At 41.4% G+C, this 16,674-nt stretch overlaps 2 protein-coding genes across 3 annotated transcripts in view; one reads left to right on the top strand and one right to left on the bottom strand.

Moving 5' to 3' along the window:
* The first annotated feature begins 4,166 nt into the window (after nucleotides 1-4,166).
* Nucleotides 4,167-7,607, top strand: LOC309498380 (isotocin-neurophysin IT 1-like). Its single transcript, XM_082169088.1, has 4 exons — nucleotides 4,167-4,227; nucleotides 4,634-4,758; nucleotides 6,618-6,819; nucleotides 7,279-7,607. Exons 2-4 carry the CDS (start codon nucleotides 4,636-4,638, stop codon nucleotides 7,404-7,406), a joined length of 453 nt encoding a protein of 150 aa, XP_082025214.1. The 5' UTR covers nucleotides 4,167-4,227; nucleotides 4,634-4,635; the 3' UTR covers nucleotides 7,407-7,607.
* Nucleotides 7,608-9,276: 1,669 nt separating this feature from the next.
* Nucleotides 9,277-16,674, bottom strand: part of LOC309498538 (threonine synthase-like 2) — a 33,898-nt gene continuing 26,500 nt past the window's right edge. The window contains exons 5-10 of one of the 2 annotated variants that reach the window (XM_082169307.1): nucleotides 16,285-16,437; nucleotides 15,469-15,696; nucleotides 13,314-13,462; nucleotides 12,580-12,705; nucleotides 11,859-12,013; nucleotides 9,277-10,840 (exon numbers count right to left, since the gene is read on the bottom strand). In XM_082169307.1, the coding sequence (XP_082025433.1) occupies nucleotides 10,627-10,840; nucleotides 11,859-12,013; nucleotides 12,580-12,705; nucleotides 13,314-13,462; nucleotides 15,469-15,696; nucleotides 16,285-16,437 (1,025 nt within the window). In that variant the 3' untranslated portion in view covers nucleotides 9,277-10,626. Of the gene's footprint in view, nucleotides 10,841-11,418; nucleotides 12,014-12,579; nucleotides 12,706-13,313; nucleotides 13,463-15,468; nucleotides 15,697-16,284; nucleotides 16,438-16,674 lie in introns of both variants that reach the window. The other variant, XM_082169306.1, reaches the window with a different exon arrangement.

Genomic DNA, 16,674 nt, shown 5'->3' with positions numbered 1-16,674 from the left:
TTAAACTACTGTACTATATAATGTTGAATATAATTTATAATAATGCAATGGGGGGATGTTTATGGCTCCTAATAAAGCCAAATGTCTTATTAAAAAGTGTCCTACATTATTTTAAATATATCTAGTCAGTGAAAGAGTGCAAGCATATTCGTCTAAAATAATTCTGTATTTTCAGCTTCAGAATCATGAATATTGTTATAATAGAGTATTATATACTATTGTCCTGTGCTTTGGGTTTCCAGCACTAAGTCAAACGCCTATTCATTTACACACACAAAGTAACACCAAATTTAGCATTTAATTTTTTGTTAACCTTTTACCATATGTCTCGCAATAATATCGTATCGTGAGTTCAGTGTCGTGATGTGTATCGAATCGTGACATGAGGGTATCGTTACACCCCTATTGATTACTAGTGTCCCACAAATACAAATAGTCCCAAAGCCCCAAACTCACACTACTGGTTGTGTCAGAAGCTGATATGATGGACCCTAGACTGGGACTAGCCCCATTAGCCCCTGCTGGTAGAGACTGTAATTACACCATGTGTCTAATCAGTGTTGACATGATGTCATTTTCCTGCAGGTCCAGAGTGATCAGTCACATGACATTTATCGCCACATAAAAATCACTGATGTGTTTGTGTAGAAACAGAAGCTTGTTACTTGTTACTCTGTTCACGTGAAACACATTAAAACAAAATAGCATTAGCAAAAAGTGTCTGGTGTATTAAAGTCCCCGCAAAGTCAATAATTGTATCCCTTAAAACTCACCTTTGATCACCAAAATGACATTTTTCCTTAAAAAAAAAAATGCCTTCAAATATCTTGAATGTAACTCGACACCCTTGCCTCATTTAGTATGCGCGGCTCTATGAATATGCAAATGAGCCCCGCCTCCACTCACTCACTCAGCTCAGAGATCCACTGGTTGACGATCACACGTTGATCTGATTGGTTACAAGGTAGTTTGTGACGTCAGAAACACCAGCGATTTCAAAGCGTGTGTTTGAGACTGTCTTTGGTTCACTGCAGTTTTAAGGAGGAAATACTCAGCAATGGTGTCGACTTATGAACTTACACATGCTTTGTCTTAAAGCATATTAAAAACACCACATAGACACATAAACTACATTAAAAGCTGGATTGTGAAGCTTGACCACAGGGGGGCTTTAATATAAAGACACACCAGTAAGTTCCCATTGACTCACTGACGATATCACAGTATCGCTGCTCAAATGAACTAAACAACTATCTAACTGTTCAACTGATTTACTTTGGTAAAAGCAGCATGTGACTTTCCATCAACGGCCGCCTATGTTGACCCGAGGTAATAATTCTATAATTTGATTAAATCCATGGGATATGTGACCTATTAAAGGCTAATCAGAGATAAATGATTGAAAAGCAGAGAGGACGTGTTAAATGTGACAATTGTGTCATTACTCTGTGACTCTGCGGATTAATCACTTCAGAACTCATTATTCCCCTGATTCAAGCTCCCGCAAGTTACATATGAACTCTGCAGAACATGTCATGTCTTCAAGAACATTCTCTCATCATTTCCTATTTATTGTCACTTGCAGAACTTAAAGCGGTGATATAATGCACTTTTCACAAGATGTACAATAAGTCTCTGATGTCCCCAGAGTGTGTGTGTGAAGTTTTAGCTCAAAATACCCCACAGACAATTATTTATAGCATGTTAAAATTGTCACTTTTTGAGGCTGAGCCTTTAAATGTCCCTTTAAATGCAAATGAGCTGCTGCTCCCGGCACAGAGGGCGGAGCTTCAAGAGCTTGTATGTGTGTGTGTGTGTGTGTGTGTGTGTGTGTGTGTGTGTGTGTTAGCAGCTCCGATTACCTCACACAGACACACACTGAACATTTCAAAAACTTTTAGCCTTTTATGTTCAAACCGGAGTCAGACAATGATGGAGAGACTCTAGAAGAAGTGACAACATGTAGAAGCAACAGGACATTTCTGAATGGTTAGTTATGGATTGATGTAGCTTATGCGTAGTTATCTTCTAATCACTGATTAGCTTATTCTGTCATGATAATCTATAAATCGTGTCCCGGGGGCGGGGTTTATGTAAATTTTAGGGTTTGTGATGTCACTAACCCTGGAGGAATGTGGTGTAGTCTCTACCAGCCGTTTGTTGTAGTTCTTAAAAAGCGATTTCTGTAAAAGAAAATATCTCCCTTTGCTTTGAACTTTGGGCGTCGTAACTTTGCAGATGTTGTTTATGCTCAAACAGCAACATTACACACTAACTAAAGTTAGAGAAGTGAAATCATAATCAACCACCCCTTTAAAACAAAATATGCTTGTCACATGCTTCTGTGCCACAAAAGTCTTTTTGTCCTCCACAATCATCAGCCACTTTGATGTCATGGTTGTTCAGATCCCTGGAGACACACTGGGAGTGTTTGGCATGAACAGCAGAGGGCCGAGGACCGAGCCCTGGGGGACGCCAGTGTCCGATCGGAGAGAGCAGGAGCTTTGAACATGGATCCTAAAACACTGTTGTTGTTTGGCTGGTATATTAACGACATGCCAGAGCCTCCTTTGCTGTTTTCATGGTCAGTACAAGATAAAGAGTAAAAGTAAAAAACTATAAAAGAGCAATTTAAAATCCTATGTGGTTCTAGTGCGTCCCAGCGATTGTTGAAATTAAAGATGCCTAACAACTGTTGACCGGTTGTATGTCTTGAAAACACAGCAAGACTAGTTTTGGGGGTTAATCTTATCTAAAGATATTACATTACGCTCATGTTGCAATATTTTGCATTGACTCTGCTATTAATGGAACTTAGCAATGACCAAAATTGAGAAATGTTTATAGGGTCATTCGTGTCATCTCAGCCAGAGGCCCCCGGCTACAAGTGTTGATTTTGATTATTTTTTATCTAGTGAAAGAAATACATAAATGAAGAAGAAAGGCAAAATATTAAATGTCATGGATGTATATTTACTGAGTAATCCACTATTTTGTAGAGGGGGGTCAAAAATAAAATTTTACCTGAGATTTGGAGCCAATTTACAGCGGGGTAAAAATTCATTTAGAAAGATGGCAGCATCATTATTTTATTTTTACACAAAGATTGGTAGATCTATTAGTGAAATCTGTTTACTTCAGAAATATTTGTATCATTATATGCACTTCTTGTTTTTGCTTTTTTTGCCTCATGTTTGCATGCCTAACTCAGGTAGTTTAAGTAATATCTTAAATATATCTTAATATCACTTTAGATTAACATTTCTTTTGCTTTCTTCATTTTAAAGGCCCTCGATGGTTTAATCCCAGAGATATGGAGATCTTAATGCGGCTCCATGTGTTAACTGGTCAATTGTACACATTTTCAGTTGTCAAAAACCAAATGTGGGTCAGTTTGCACACAGCCGAGAGTTTCTTTCTTTTAAGAGGAATATCTAAAGAACAAATAATGTTGAAACTAGAAATGTATCTCACGTCTCACTATCAACAAAATTGCATAGAATACACCAGTCTGAGGCCATATTCTTTTTCCAAAGTTTGCATGCCTATCTCTCAAAAAGTATTAAAGATATCTTAATATGATTTTAGATTCTCATTCTTAATAAACTTTTCTTTTGATATCTTCATTTTAAAGGCCCTATATGGTTCAATCACATAGATATTGGGGTCCCAATGCGACTTTATTTTCAAATAGTTTCATTTGACCCATTTTCAATGATCAAAAACCAAATGTAGTTCACTTTTCAAATAGCGGATACTTATTGTGTTTAAAGAGGAATGTCTGAAGAACGAATAATACTGAAACTAGAGATGTATCTGAGTGCCAGCGAAACAACAACTTTGCATCGTTGTGAAAGCCTCCTTTTGGAAACTTATTTTTAATTTTTTAAGAGTGACGTTTCAGAAAGTTTTAAAACTAATGTTCTTGTTTTAATCCACATCTGCCGTTCACCTGTGTCACACCGTATGCCTGATCACGGGCACTAATGATGCACATCCCTGCGACTGGACAGCGTAGTGACCGGTCCTCTGACCTAATCAGGCCACATCATTAACATTTAGATAGTTACGGCTCCTTGATTGTAGCTAACAGGTAATAATGTGATAATATCACGCAGCAAAGAGAGCAAAGGGGTATAAAAAGAGTCTCCTCACACCGTACACATGAACATCGTTGCTCAGAAGCTGAATCTCTTCACTATAGCTGTCCATCTCAGCCTCGCTAAAGTAAGTACTGCAACTTTATTTATAGTGTTCACTGCGAAAAATGCTTTTCTTACTCAGTATTTTTGTCTTGTTTCCAGTTCAAATATCCAAAAAAAATTAAATCAAGATACATTTACTAAAGTAGTAAAATGACGTAAGACATTATGTCTTGTTTTCTGGGGAAATAAATCAAAATTAAGTGATTTGATGTTTAAAAAAAGCAAAATTCAATCAGAAACAAGATTATTTTTATTACCCCATTGACAGATAATTTTGCTTTTTTTAAGCATCAACTACTACTTTAGTAAATGCATCTTGATTTAAGAAATGTTTGATATTTGGACTGGAAACAAGACAAAAATACTAAGTAAGAAAAGCATTTTTTTGCATTTAGAGAGTGTTGTGTTGTAATGGAGTTTGTGCACAGATATGTCTGGAGGTCTGCTGTCAGTGGTTTGTCTGCTGTGTCTGATGTCCATTTGCTCGGCCTGTTACATCTCTAACTGCCCCATCGGAGGCAAACGAGCCGTACAGGATTGGCCGTCTCGACAGGTATGTTCATTTGCTTCCTTAAAGGTGCTGTATGTAACTTATTCACTCTACTTAAGCATAAAAATACCATAAAATGTTTGCATATATTGAGGAAACATGCTAAGTTCACATACTCGTTTCTCTGAAAAACACTTGTATAGCCAGTTATTTTACTTTGAAATGTGCGTTTCCAGGTTTTTGTTTTGGTCTGTGATACTGCACAGTGCCAATCTTCATTGTCCATTGCACTCGTTCCTGTTGCGTGTGCTCAAACTGGCGACCCGTGTGAGCGTCGAGTCTGAGGAGGCGGGAGAAACGACGATATCAGATATTTTGAATTTGGACTGCAGTACCTATTTCGACCACTAGTCATTCTTACAGACTGTACCTTTAAAGGGGACATATCATGCTAAATCCACTTTTTTAGCCCTTAAATGCATTTTGTTGTATATTTGGAGTGTTTAGAAGTACAGAAAAGTCGAAATTATTCTCTTCAGGTGCTTCGTTGATATCTTTATATTCTGTTTTGGTCATATTTTTCAACCTGTTCCGATTTTTCTGTTATCTATGACGTTTTGTGAACTATTACGTCACAGTATTTGCAGCGGAACTGCCAAATAAGGACATTGACGTCCAGCCCAACACTTCGAGCAATCCGCCATTTTCATTTCTCGCTGCAATTTTGTAGTCCAAGCTAAAAGATGCAGAAGTTACGAGAGGGTAAGTTAAAATGTTCGGTTGTTGGATGTAGTAACCCACACGCTTCATTACACCGTCTAATGTAGATGAACCGCCGCGCTTGTGACGGCGCATGTTTAACTGAAAGAACGAGCAGAGAGAGAGACCTGGTCGCGCGCACGCTCACTCTCTCTCTTCGGAGCCAGGCGAAAATGTAAACAAGACGCCGTCTCCAAACTAGACGCTGTCTTGCTCTCTCTCCCTCGCACATATTAATCAAAATAAATCGACACGGTGGTAAAAGGTCGGAAGACCAAAGTTTCATAATGTAAATACAGTAACACACCATTGCGATACATCCATATGAAGACGTTGTTCTGCAGGTTCGTCGTCTTCATTTTCATCTCGCTCCGGCTCTGGCTCGAACATGTAAGGCTGGCTGGACAAGTCTTCCGTTGTTGACATTTTGTTAATAACGTGTGAATAAAAAGTTTCTGTGCCGCTAGATAATCGTATCTCTGCTATCAAACTACAAAAATGGCCGAACGGGGTGGAGTTGAACCGAGTGTCACCTCTGCAACCTGGAGAGGGGGCGGGGTATGAAGTGTCTCATTTGCATTTAAAGAGACCGCACCAAAACGAGTTGCTCTCAGACGCACATCAGAAAAGGGGTAGAAAAGGGGCCTGTGGAGCTATAATAATGAGGAATTCAGACCCAAGCATTGCAGTTCCGCTTTATATAGACTACAAATGTATGATTTATATGTAAAAAGGAACGATTTAAAAGCATGATATGTCTCCTTTAAGGCATACATTCCCAGACAGCAACATAGTGTTGGCCCAGATCCGGGGACCAGATGTGGGCCGGATCTGGGCCGACACTTTAAGCCCTATTTTAACGATCTAAGTGCATGGTCCGAATCCACTTTTGTTAGTTTAACGACGGGGAAAATGGTCAGTGCTCCCGGTGCATGGCCTAAAAGGGTCGTCTCTATTTTCTTAATGAGGAATGGGTGTGGTTTGGGCGTAACGTGCAATAAACCAATCAGAGTCTCATCTCCCATTCCCTTTAAAAGCCAGTTGCAGACGTGAAATTGAAAACTGCGTCGGGCTGAAACTAGCCCAACACACCTGGCCTTTGTGTCTGTCTGTGTTTGAACGCTGAAGACATTACTGAGACGTGTCCTTCTGGTCCTCTGCAGTGCATGTCATGCGGTCCTGGTGATCGCGGCCGGTGTTTCGGTCCCAGTATCTGCTGTGGTGAAGGGATCGGCTGTCTGGTCGGCTCGCCAGAAACCTTTCGCTGTCTGGAGGAGGACTCTCTGCCGACTCCCTGCGACGCGGCTGGGAGAGCGTGTGGTTATGAAGGGCGCTGCGCCGCTCCTGGGGTCTGCTGTGACGCAGGTTAGTTTCATATATTCACCCTCGTGGGATGCTAGTTGATGCTATTGCACTGGACAAACACTTTCTGCCTTTCGTACTCAGACAGCAACAGTGTCGGCCCAGATCCGGCCCACATCTGGACCGTGAGGAAACCATGCGTACCGGATCTGGGCCGACACTATGTTGCGGTCTGGGACCGTATACCGATCTGAGTATCACTTTCCTTGACAATATTTAACCAATCATGTTGCATTGCTTTCTATCAGCTCATGCCATATTGATGAACGAATCACTGTTTTGATGTAATCGGTCAAAAGGTCGCGGTTGCGATCGAGTTTGATTCATTCGGGCAGTTCACCCATGCACTGAATCGTTTGCAAGGTTTTCACACACCAAAAAAAGTGGTGGATACTTTATAACAGTGTTTCTCCTTAGTTTCTGAAACTGATTTGTGTGTGTGTGTGTGTGTGTGTGAATCAGAGGGCTGCAGTGTGGACCAGTCGTGTGTGGATGGAGACGGTGACGGTACGGCTTCAACTAGCCAAGATCTACTGATGAAGCTCCTGCACATGTCAAGCCACGCCCACCCCTACAGACTCCACCAATGAAGCGCTCAGAGAGGCGTGACATCATCTCAGGAGGAGCCCGCCCACCAACCAACCAACCAACCAACCATCATCGACCTTTTGTAAACCAACTTTGTATAGCCGCTAGATATTTGTATGGCTAATACATAGCAGCAGATATGAGTAGAACTGTACTGATGATGGCTTGACTGTACGTTTGTGCAGATATTAAACTATTAAAACTATCTTTTGTTCTAGTGCATTTCATCGCGGCCACAGAATCTGAGTTCATAAAGATGCAAATCTGTACATAGGCATCATCTTGTAGTTTTATCATTGGTAGAATATGAAATGAGTAATATATTAAAATACAAGCATTTCAGTCTGATACAATTTATGCAATTTATTTGAAACGAGCCCAATTCCGTGGGAAAGCCTGTGTTGATGCCACTGCCAACGGCCAGGGGGAGAATCATTATTAATTCATTAAAAAATCATTATCATAAATCATCAATTCACAAAGAAGATGGAAAACGCCAATAAAAACAAGAAATGTGACCCAGAATGAATCATGGTGGTGGAAAGAGTAAAAGCATTAACTAATGACTAACACTCGTTTAAAGTGACTCCAGTGTTCATCACAAGTGTGTGTGTGTGTGTGTGTGTGAGTTCATGTTGAGTTCGGCTTGAACACCATCATAACCAAAGTCCAAATGTTCAGATCCACTAAAACATTTATACTGCAATAAAGCCTTCTCAAGTTAAACACTCACCTTCATTATCACACACACACACACACACACACACACACACACACACACACACACACACACACACACACACACACACACACACACACACACACACACACACACACACACACACACACACATACACACACACACACACACACACACACACACACACACACACACACACACACACACACACACACACACACACACACACACACACACACACACAAACCCTCTCACACACACACACACACACACACACACACACACACACACACACACACACACACACACACACACACACACACACACACACACACACACACACACACACACACACACACACACTCACTCACTCACACTGCAAAAAATGCTTTCTAAGTTAGTATTTTTGTTTTGTTTCCAGTCCAAATATCTAAAAATTCTTAAATCAAGAAGCATTTACTAGAGAAGTAAAATGACATAAGAAATTCTATTTTGTTTTAAGGTAAAAAGAAAGTACTTTAAGTAATTTTGCTTAAAACAAGCAAAAAAAATCTTGTTTTTTTTTTGAATTCAGATTTTTTTGCTTGTTTTAAGCAAAATTACTTAAAGTACTTTCTTTTTACCTTAAAACAAAATAGAATTTCTTATGTCATTTTACTTCTCTAGTAAATGCTTCTTGATTTAAGAATTTTTAGATATTTGGACTGGAAACAAAACAAAAATACTAAGTAAGAAAAGCATTTTTTGCAGTGCACACACACACACACACACACACACACACACACACACACACACACACACACACACACACACACACACACACACACACAAACCCTCTCACACAAACCCTCTCACACACACACACACACACACACACACACACACACACACACACAGACACACACACACACACACACACACACACACACACACACACACACACACACAAACCCTCTCACACACACACACACACACACACTCACACACACACACACACACACACACACACACACACACACACACACACACACACACACACACACACACACACACACACACACACACACACACACACACACACAATCCTTTCTAAGAAGGCATTCAAAGTGAGATTCTGTTTATTCAGAACAATTAAAAATACTGACACATACAAATAGATTTACAGTCTGGAGTTTTGAGTTTTGAATGCAACTTCCAAAAAACATTTTATTTAAAAATATTTGTTTACATTTGATGATTAAGTTGCATGATTATTGTAGGTGCAAAACGACTAATAGTCATTGGTTTTAGTGAATTTGGCAGTTTTGATTTGTGCAGAAACAAGTGTTTGCATGCAACTGTCCAAAATTCACAAAATAATGTTCAGACCAGCACAAAGAGCTTCAGCATTTACACATTCATTTAAATCTTAGCCGTTTTTTTGTTAAAATAATGCATAATATTCTGGAAAAGCAACTGTAAAAGTGTTAATAATGCATGTTCTCGGTTGATGTTCAGTGAACTGGGTCTGGAAGCATTGCTGTAATTCTTCCAGTGAAAGTTCTGTAGAGGTTTATCATAAACAATAATAGTTATTTGTATTGGGCATTGGTTTTTCTGATGAAACACAAACGGTGTTATTAAAAAGTTGATTCCGCTCGTCTATATATAATAAAGCAGGCCGATCACTGGAACTCGAGTGTTTTGCATTATAAAAACAGGATTTGAACCTGGTCTTCATGCATACAGTAAAATGACACCACTGGACGATCATGACAGAGCAGTTTATCCACACCACATTCATTATTAATATCCTGCTGTGAATCTCTAATCCTCTGGTGCTCTTCACGTTTGTTTTGTCAGTGAAATGAATGTACTATATTTAAGTTTGATAATGCTTTTTATGTAATATTTTGTATTTTTAAGGAGATTTTATGTACTAAATTATACTGACGCTGTATTTATAATCCATTTATTCACTTTTTTGAGCATAGACCTGAACATTACATTTCCAACTTAAACTGTGGTAAATCTTGAATGCTTTAGAGCGACAGACTGAAGTTTGATCTCTTTTCCAAGATGACACTTGGCAGATTATTGCTGAAGTGAAAACAGTTTTAAAAAGTGAATTTACAAAAGTAACAGAATTTATGTGAATTGTTATGAAAACTGCAAAAATTGTATATGAAATATATACTTTCAAAATCACATTTTAATCTAAAACTGCAAGAAAATCAAAGTTATAAATCTAATCAAGTTGTGTTCAAAAGTTCAGGTTGATCTCTCAGTAAATGATCTTTCAGTGAGAGTGTGTCCGGCTGCAGTACCAAACGCTTCCACTAGAGGAAACTCGTCTGACCGCGAGGAGCACAAGTGTGACTATTGTTTTCAGGACCATTAAACCTGTTCGAATCATGTCCATGATTTTTTGGTGTTCACACAGCAAGTGCAAAAACCTTTACCAAGATTCAATGAAGAAGAAAAAAGTAAAATCTTCCAGTCAAAAATGAGTGGCGATCAGCAGACCCCAGATCTGATGCTCTTCATGCCAGGCTCTGGTCTCTGCGTTCTCTTGAGGAGCCGATGGACTCGATGTGGCGTCTCAGTCTCGACTCCCAGTCGTCCGATCGCTCCAGAACTTCGTAACGCGACTCCAGCGCGTCTAACGCTAGCACTGCTTCAGGGAGGTCAAGGGTCAAACCGGCCCGATGCACGGCCTCCTGGAACTTGGCTGGTGATGCGGTCGCAATGCAACATCTGAATACAAAGAGCTTAATTACACTGTGAAATGAATGAACCTGTGTAAAGCTTGATAAAGTAGTGTTATAACACTGAGAACAGCCGTAACCGCTGTATTTCTGCTGTATTTCTGCTGTTTATGTTCAGACTTATTATCTATCACTAACCCTAACCCTAACCCTCATCCTTCCCTTGCACTTTGTAACATATATTTTTTGTCCAGAAAGCTAATTTTATTTCATTTTGATATTTAAAAAAATATATAATGCAAGTTTCTTTTGGAGATTTTTATTTATTTTATTTACCTTTAAATTACTAGATTTGATCAATAAATAACAAATAAATAGTAATTGAAGCACATTCCTCACATTCTTTCAACGTAAATTTAAAATAACTCACAATTTCATGCATAAACCTTTTAATTCAGCTCTAAATATCTTACATCGGGAGTCTTTGCAGACCTCTTGTGGGAAATAAATAATATATCATGATATTTCATGCCACTAGATGGCCTTATAGCTCTATATGGAGCAACTGAGCTGTTCCTCTGGGTCCTAAAGTCAGTCCTATAGTGTGTGTGTGTGTGTGTGTGTGACCTGTGTTCTCCCGGTGTGATGGGACAGTGATAGTGTCTCCACACGCCCACAGCGGTATGAGGACAGAGGAGATAGTGATTGTCCTGCCAGTGTGTGTGTGTGTGTGTGTGTGTGTGTGTGTGTGAGTGTGTGTGTGTGTGTGACCTGTGTTCTCCCGGTGTGATGGGACAGTGATAGTGTCTCCACACGCCCACAGCGGTATGAGGACAGAGGAGATAGTGATTGTCCTGCCAGTGTGTGTGTGTGTGTGTGTGTGTGTGTGTGTGTGTGTGTGTGTGACCTGTGTTCTCCCGGTGTGATGGGACAGTGATAGTGTCTCCACACGCCCACAGCGGTATGAGGACAGAGGAGATAGTGATTGTCCTGCCAGTGTGTGTGTGTGTGTGTGTGTGTGTGTGTGTGTGTGTGTGTGTGTGTGTGTGTGTGTGTGTGTGTGTGACCTGTGTTCTCCCGGTGTGATGGGACAGTGATAGTGTCTCCACACGCCCACAGCGGTATGAGGACAGAGGAGATAGTGATTGTCCTGCCAGCATCTCCTCATGGTCTCCAGGATCCCGTCATCAGACACCGACCCCGACGACATCACTTCACACAACTACAACATCACCAACATCAGCATATTATCCCGCAGCTCTAGCTGAGATACCATCAACATTCACATCATGATTTTCTGCTGGAAACGATGTGCATCGAGAAACAAAGCTTGATCTGATTTGATGCGAATAATGACACTATTGTCTTTCTACAGCAGTTATGAACAATAGTTCTTCCTGTAACGTTAATAAAACATTTGTTCAAAGTTATCTGGTCATTAATAATGTTCTCAGAGCGTTTTATTTCTGAAATGTTTCAGTTGGACGTTCATCAAACGTTTTTTAAATGTTACTTGTTTCAGAGCGTTCAGAGAACATTCAAAAGTAACATTCCCATAATGTGTGAAGAATGATACAATGTTTCCTTAACATTCACATAACCAAGAGTTTTTTTTTTTACAACATTTAAAAAATGTGATGTTTTGCAAATTCAGAAATAGTGTTTTCATAACTTATGGGAATGTTGGCAAAACGTTCTTATAATATTTGTGTCCGCTGGGTTTACAGCAGAATCTGAACTCGTCTCATATGTGCTGAAGTGTGTTATTCTCCTGTGAGAGACGTTCACCTGCTGATGGAGAGACGCGGGGAGAGAGAGTCTGTGCGTCTCCTGAAACTCCTCCATCAAACTCTTCACCATCACACCATCTCTACCAGACAGCAGCCAGAACACACGCTCCATGTTATACGGGTCCTGTGAACACACACACACACACACACACACACACACACACACACACACACACTCTTCACCATCACACCATCTCTACCAGACAGCAGCCAGAACACACGCTCCATGTTATACGGGTCCTGTGAACACACACACACACACACACACACACACACACACACACACACACACACACACACTCTTCACCATCACACCATCTCTACCAGACAGCAGCCAGAACACACGCTCCATGTTATACGGGTCCTGTGAACACACACTCACACACACACACACACACACACACACACACACACACACACACACACACACACACACACACACACACACACACACACACACACACACACTCTCTTCACCATCACACCATCTCTACCAGACAGCAGCCAGAACACACGCTCCATGTTATATGGGTCCTGTGAACACACACACACACACACACACACACACACACACACACACACACACACACAGACACAGACACACACTCCACATATCCCTCTGAACACTAGAGGGCGTCTCACACGCACACACACACTCCACATATCCCTCTGAACAGCAGAGGGCGTCTCACACACACACACACACACACACACACATGAACGTAAACAAACCTGGATGTCGATGGCTGGAGCCAGAGTTTGCTTGACGGCGTCGGACATGGAGAAATCTCCGCTCTGGACGCCGCGGTGGACGATGTCATTGGCGTTCACCATGGCAACGAGCCGGAGAGGGATTCCCATCAGCTTCATGATGCATCCAGCTGAACAGACCATAATCATCAATCATTCAGCCAAACGTCTGCTACACTAAAACAGATATTTTAGAAGTGTTAAAGGTCCCCTGTGGTGAGAATCCAGCTTGTAATGAAGTTTATGTGATATGTGGTGTTTTAATATACTTTAAAGGCACACTATGCAGTTTCTGCTTGTCTCAAACAGCGCCCCCTAGAGTCGCTGCCGTCTCTGCACTCTTCCGACCGCGCTTTCTTCGTTTTCTTCGTCGACTTTGCCATGTTTCACGTCTGAAATGCGTGCTAGTGTCTCCATAGAGGCTCTTCATATGTTGTTGATGTGTGACGTCGTGCCGTAAAGCAAGTCGTGATTCTCGCGAGATTTGTCGGGCGTCACCTCTCAAACCTGCACTGCTGGTTTTGCCACCTTCGTCCGCCCCTGCTTTGCTATCGGGATGATTCGCCCTACTACGAGTTTGTTTACCATCGAAATGATTTCGAAGCTGTTCTATTAAGGTACAAATCTTGCATAGTGTGCCTTTAAGACAAAGCATGTGTAAGTTCATAAGTCGACACCATTGCTGAGTATTTCCTCCTTAAAACTGCAGTGAACCAAAGACAGTCTCAAACACACGCTTTGAAATCGCTGGTGTTTCTGACGTCACAAACTACCTTGTAACCAATCAGATCAACGTGTGATCGTCAACCAGTGGATCTCTGAGCTGAGTGAGTGAGTGGAGGCGGGGCTCATTTGCATATTCATAGAACCACGCATACTAAATGAGGCAAGGGAGTAGGGCTGGTCCGAATACCATTTTTTGAGCTTCGAAGCTTTGGTAGTAATGAACATCGAATATTCGAAGCTTCGGAGAGAGGGTGCTGAAAATATTCTTCTCTCTTGCATTTTGATTATTTCGAGAACCGTTCATCCAATCGACTTCACAGTGTCTCATTTGGTGCAATATAGATGGACACGCGAGACGCGACACGCGAACATTCAGAATTAATAAACTTTTAGTAAACTACAGCGAGCGGGAAGCGGCGAGCCTCACGCGGGCAGGGCTTATTTGCTCCGAGAACGGACACTGCACTAGTGATATAAAACGCACACACACAGGTCTGTTAAATTAAGCAATACTTTTAAGGTAGTCTAATATTTTTCTGACTAACAAATTACTGACACAGTAAAGGGTAGATTTAAATAAAGAAAAACGAAATTTAAATAAAGAAAAACGAAATTTAAATAAGAAAAAAGAAATTTAAATAAAGAAAAAAGAAATTTAAAAAAAGAAAAAAAAGAAATTTAAATAAAGAAAAAAAGAAATTTAAATAAAGTCAAACGAAATTTAAATAAAGAAAAAACTAAATTTAAATAAAGAAAAACGAAATTAAGTTAAATTAAAAACGAGATTAATTTAGATTGATAATAACGGGTAAAAAGGCTAATACATTTTGTTTCTATTATTCTATTTTCCACAATGTCAAAGCAACAGCTTAACCCAAAACACAAGCTCAGGCATGCACTTCTGTCCATACAAACTCCGCTGTTCTGCGCTCTAGCCAGAGAACACTCCCGTTGCTGGAACACTTAGGCGTCGGTTCTATTTCTAGCATGCACGTGTTTTCCGCGTGTCTCACGCAGGCAGTGTGCAAACTCCAACCTGTTAACATGGGAGCCGAAATAAAAACGGACACGCCACGCAGCTGAGACGCTCACGCCACGCAGCCAGTGTGTCGCCGGCCTTATTCAAGCGCGGATGAGAACCGTTTCGCGGGGGATCCCAGGTGTGCAAAAAAAAAAAAATATATTCGAATGTCAAATTTTAAAATCGAATACCAACCCACCGAACGAATATTCGATTATTCGGGTACAGCCCTACAAGGGAGTCGAGTTACATTCAAGATATTTTAAAGGAAAAAACGTTTAAATATGTCATTTTGGTGATCAAAGATGAGTTATAAGACTATTGACCACAGGGGGACTTTAACAAATATGAAGTATCTTTAAATCTTCAGGTTTGTTGAGGTTCGCGCACCGGTGATGTTCCCGGCTCCTCCCGTGGGCACCAGCACCTCCAGCTCGGCCCGCGGGTCTTCATCTCCTCCACTGAGCCGAAGGAACGCGAACAGAAAGTGAGCCGTCTGAACCAGGATCCGGCTCCAGTTCACAGAGTTCAGGCTCATGAGACCGTGACGTCGAACCAGCTCTGGGTCCGCGAAGAGTTTCCTCAGAGCCACGTCAATGTCGTCAGACGTCCCGTCCGCTGCGTCACACACATGCACGCACAGACGCACACACACACACACACGCACGCACAGCGCACAGACGCACACACACACACACACGCACAGACGCACACACACACACACACGCACGCACAGACGCACACACACACACACACGCACAGACACACACACACACACACACACACACACACACACACACACACGCACGCACAGACGCACACACACACACACACGCACAGACACACACACACACACACACACACACACACACACACACACACACACAGACACACACACACACGCACGCACAGACGCACACACACACACACACGCACAGACACACACACGCACACACACACACACACGCACAGACGCACACACACGCACACACGCACAGACACACACGCACACACACACACACACGCACAGACGCACACACACACACACACGCACAGACGCACACGCACATGTAACATAATAAATGTCTTTACTGTCACTTTTGATAAATTAAAGCCGTATGTCTAACCTAGTTGTGTTCCAAATTTGAAGTTGATATCACAAAAACTGAGCAGTTTAAAGGTTTTACAGCAGCGTTTCCCGTTTACCTGCGAACACATGGACGTTGTCTGCGGCGCTGGTGGTCATCTGGCGCTCCTGGACTCTGGTGACCCGTCCGCGGGGAAACACCACCACGATGTCCACTTCACTGAGACCCAACACGCTTCTGATGGCCGAGCCGCCCGTGTCGCCGGACGTTCCTGAAAGAACATCAGCTCTGAATCTCCATCGCAGGACACGAGACGGCCCACACTTCTCCAGAAGTCACAATTCAACGCAATAAGAATCAACTTGATTCTGATTGGTCAATCTTATTGTGTTGAATTCTGAATTCTGGAGAAAGTCAGATTTGACAGATTTAAACTCAGAATTCCAGAAAAAAAGTCAGAATTGTGAGATTTAAACTCAGAATTCCAGAAAAAAGTCAGAATTGTGAG

Source organism: Leuciscus leuciscus (genome assembly GCF_965113295.1).
Source record: "Leuciscus leuciscus genome assembly, chromosome: 5".
In the NCBI taxonomy this organism is placed as follows: domain Eukaryota; kingdom Metazoa; phylum Chordata; class Actinopteri; order Cypriniformes; family Leuciscidae; genus Leuciscus; species Leuciscus leuciscus.
This window is presented reverse-complemented; position numbering and strand designations above follow the sequence as displayed.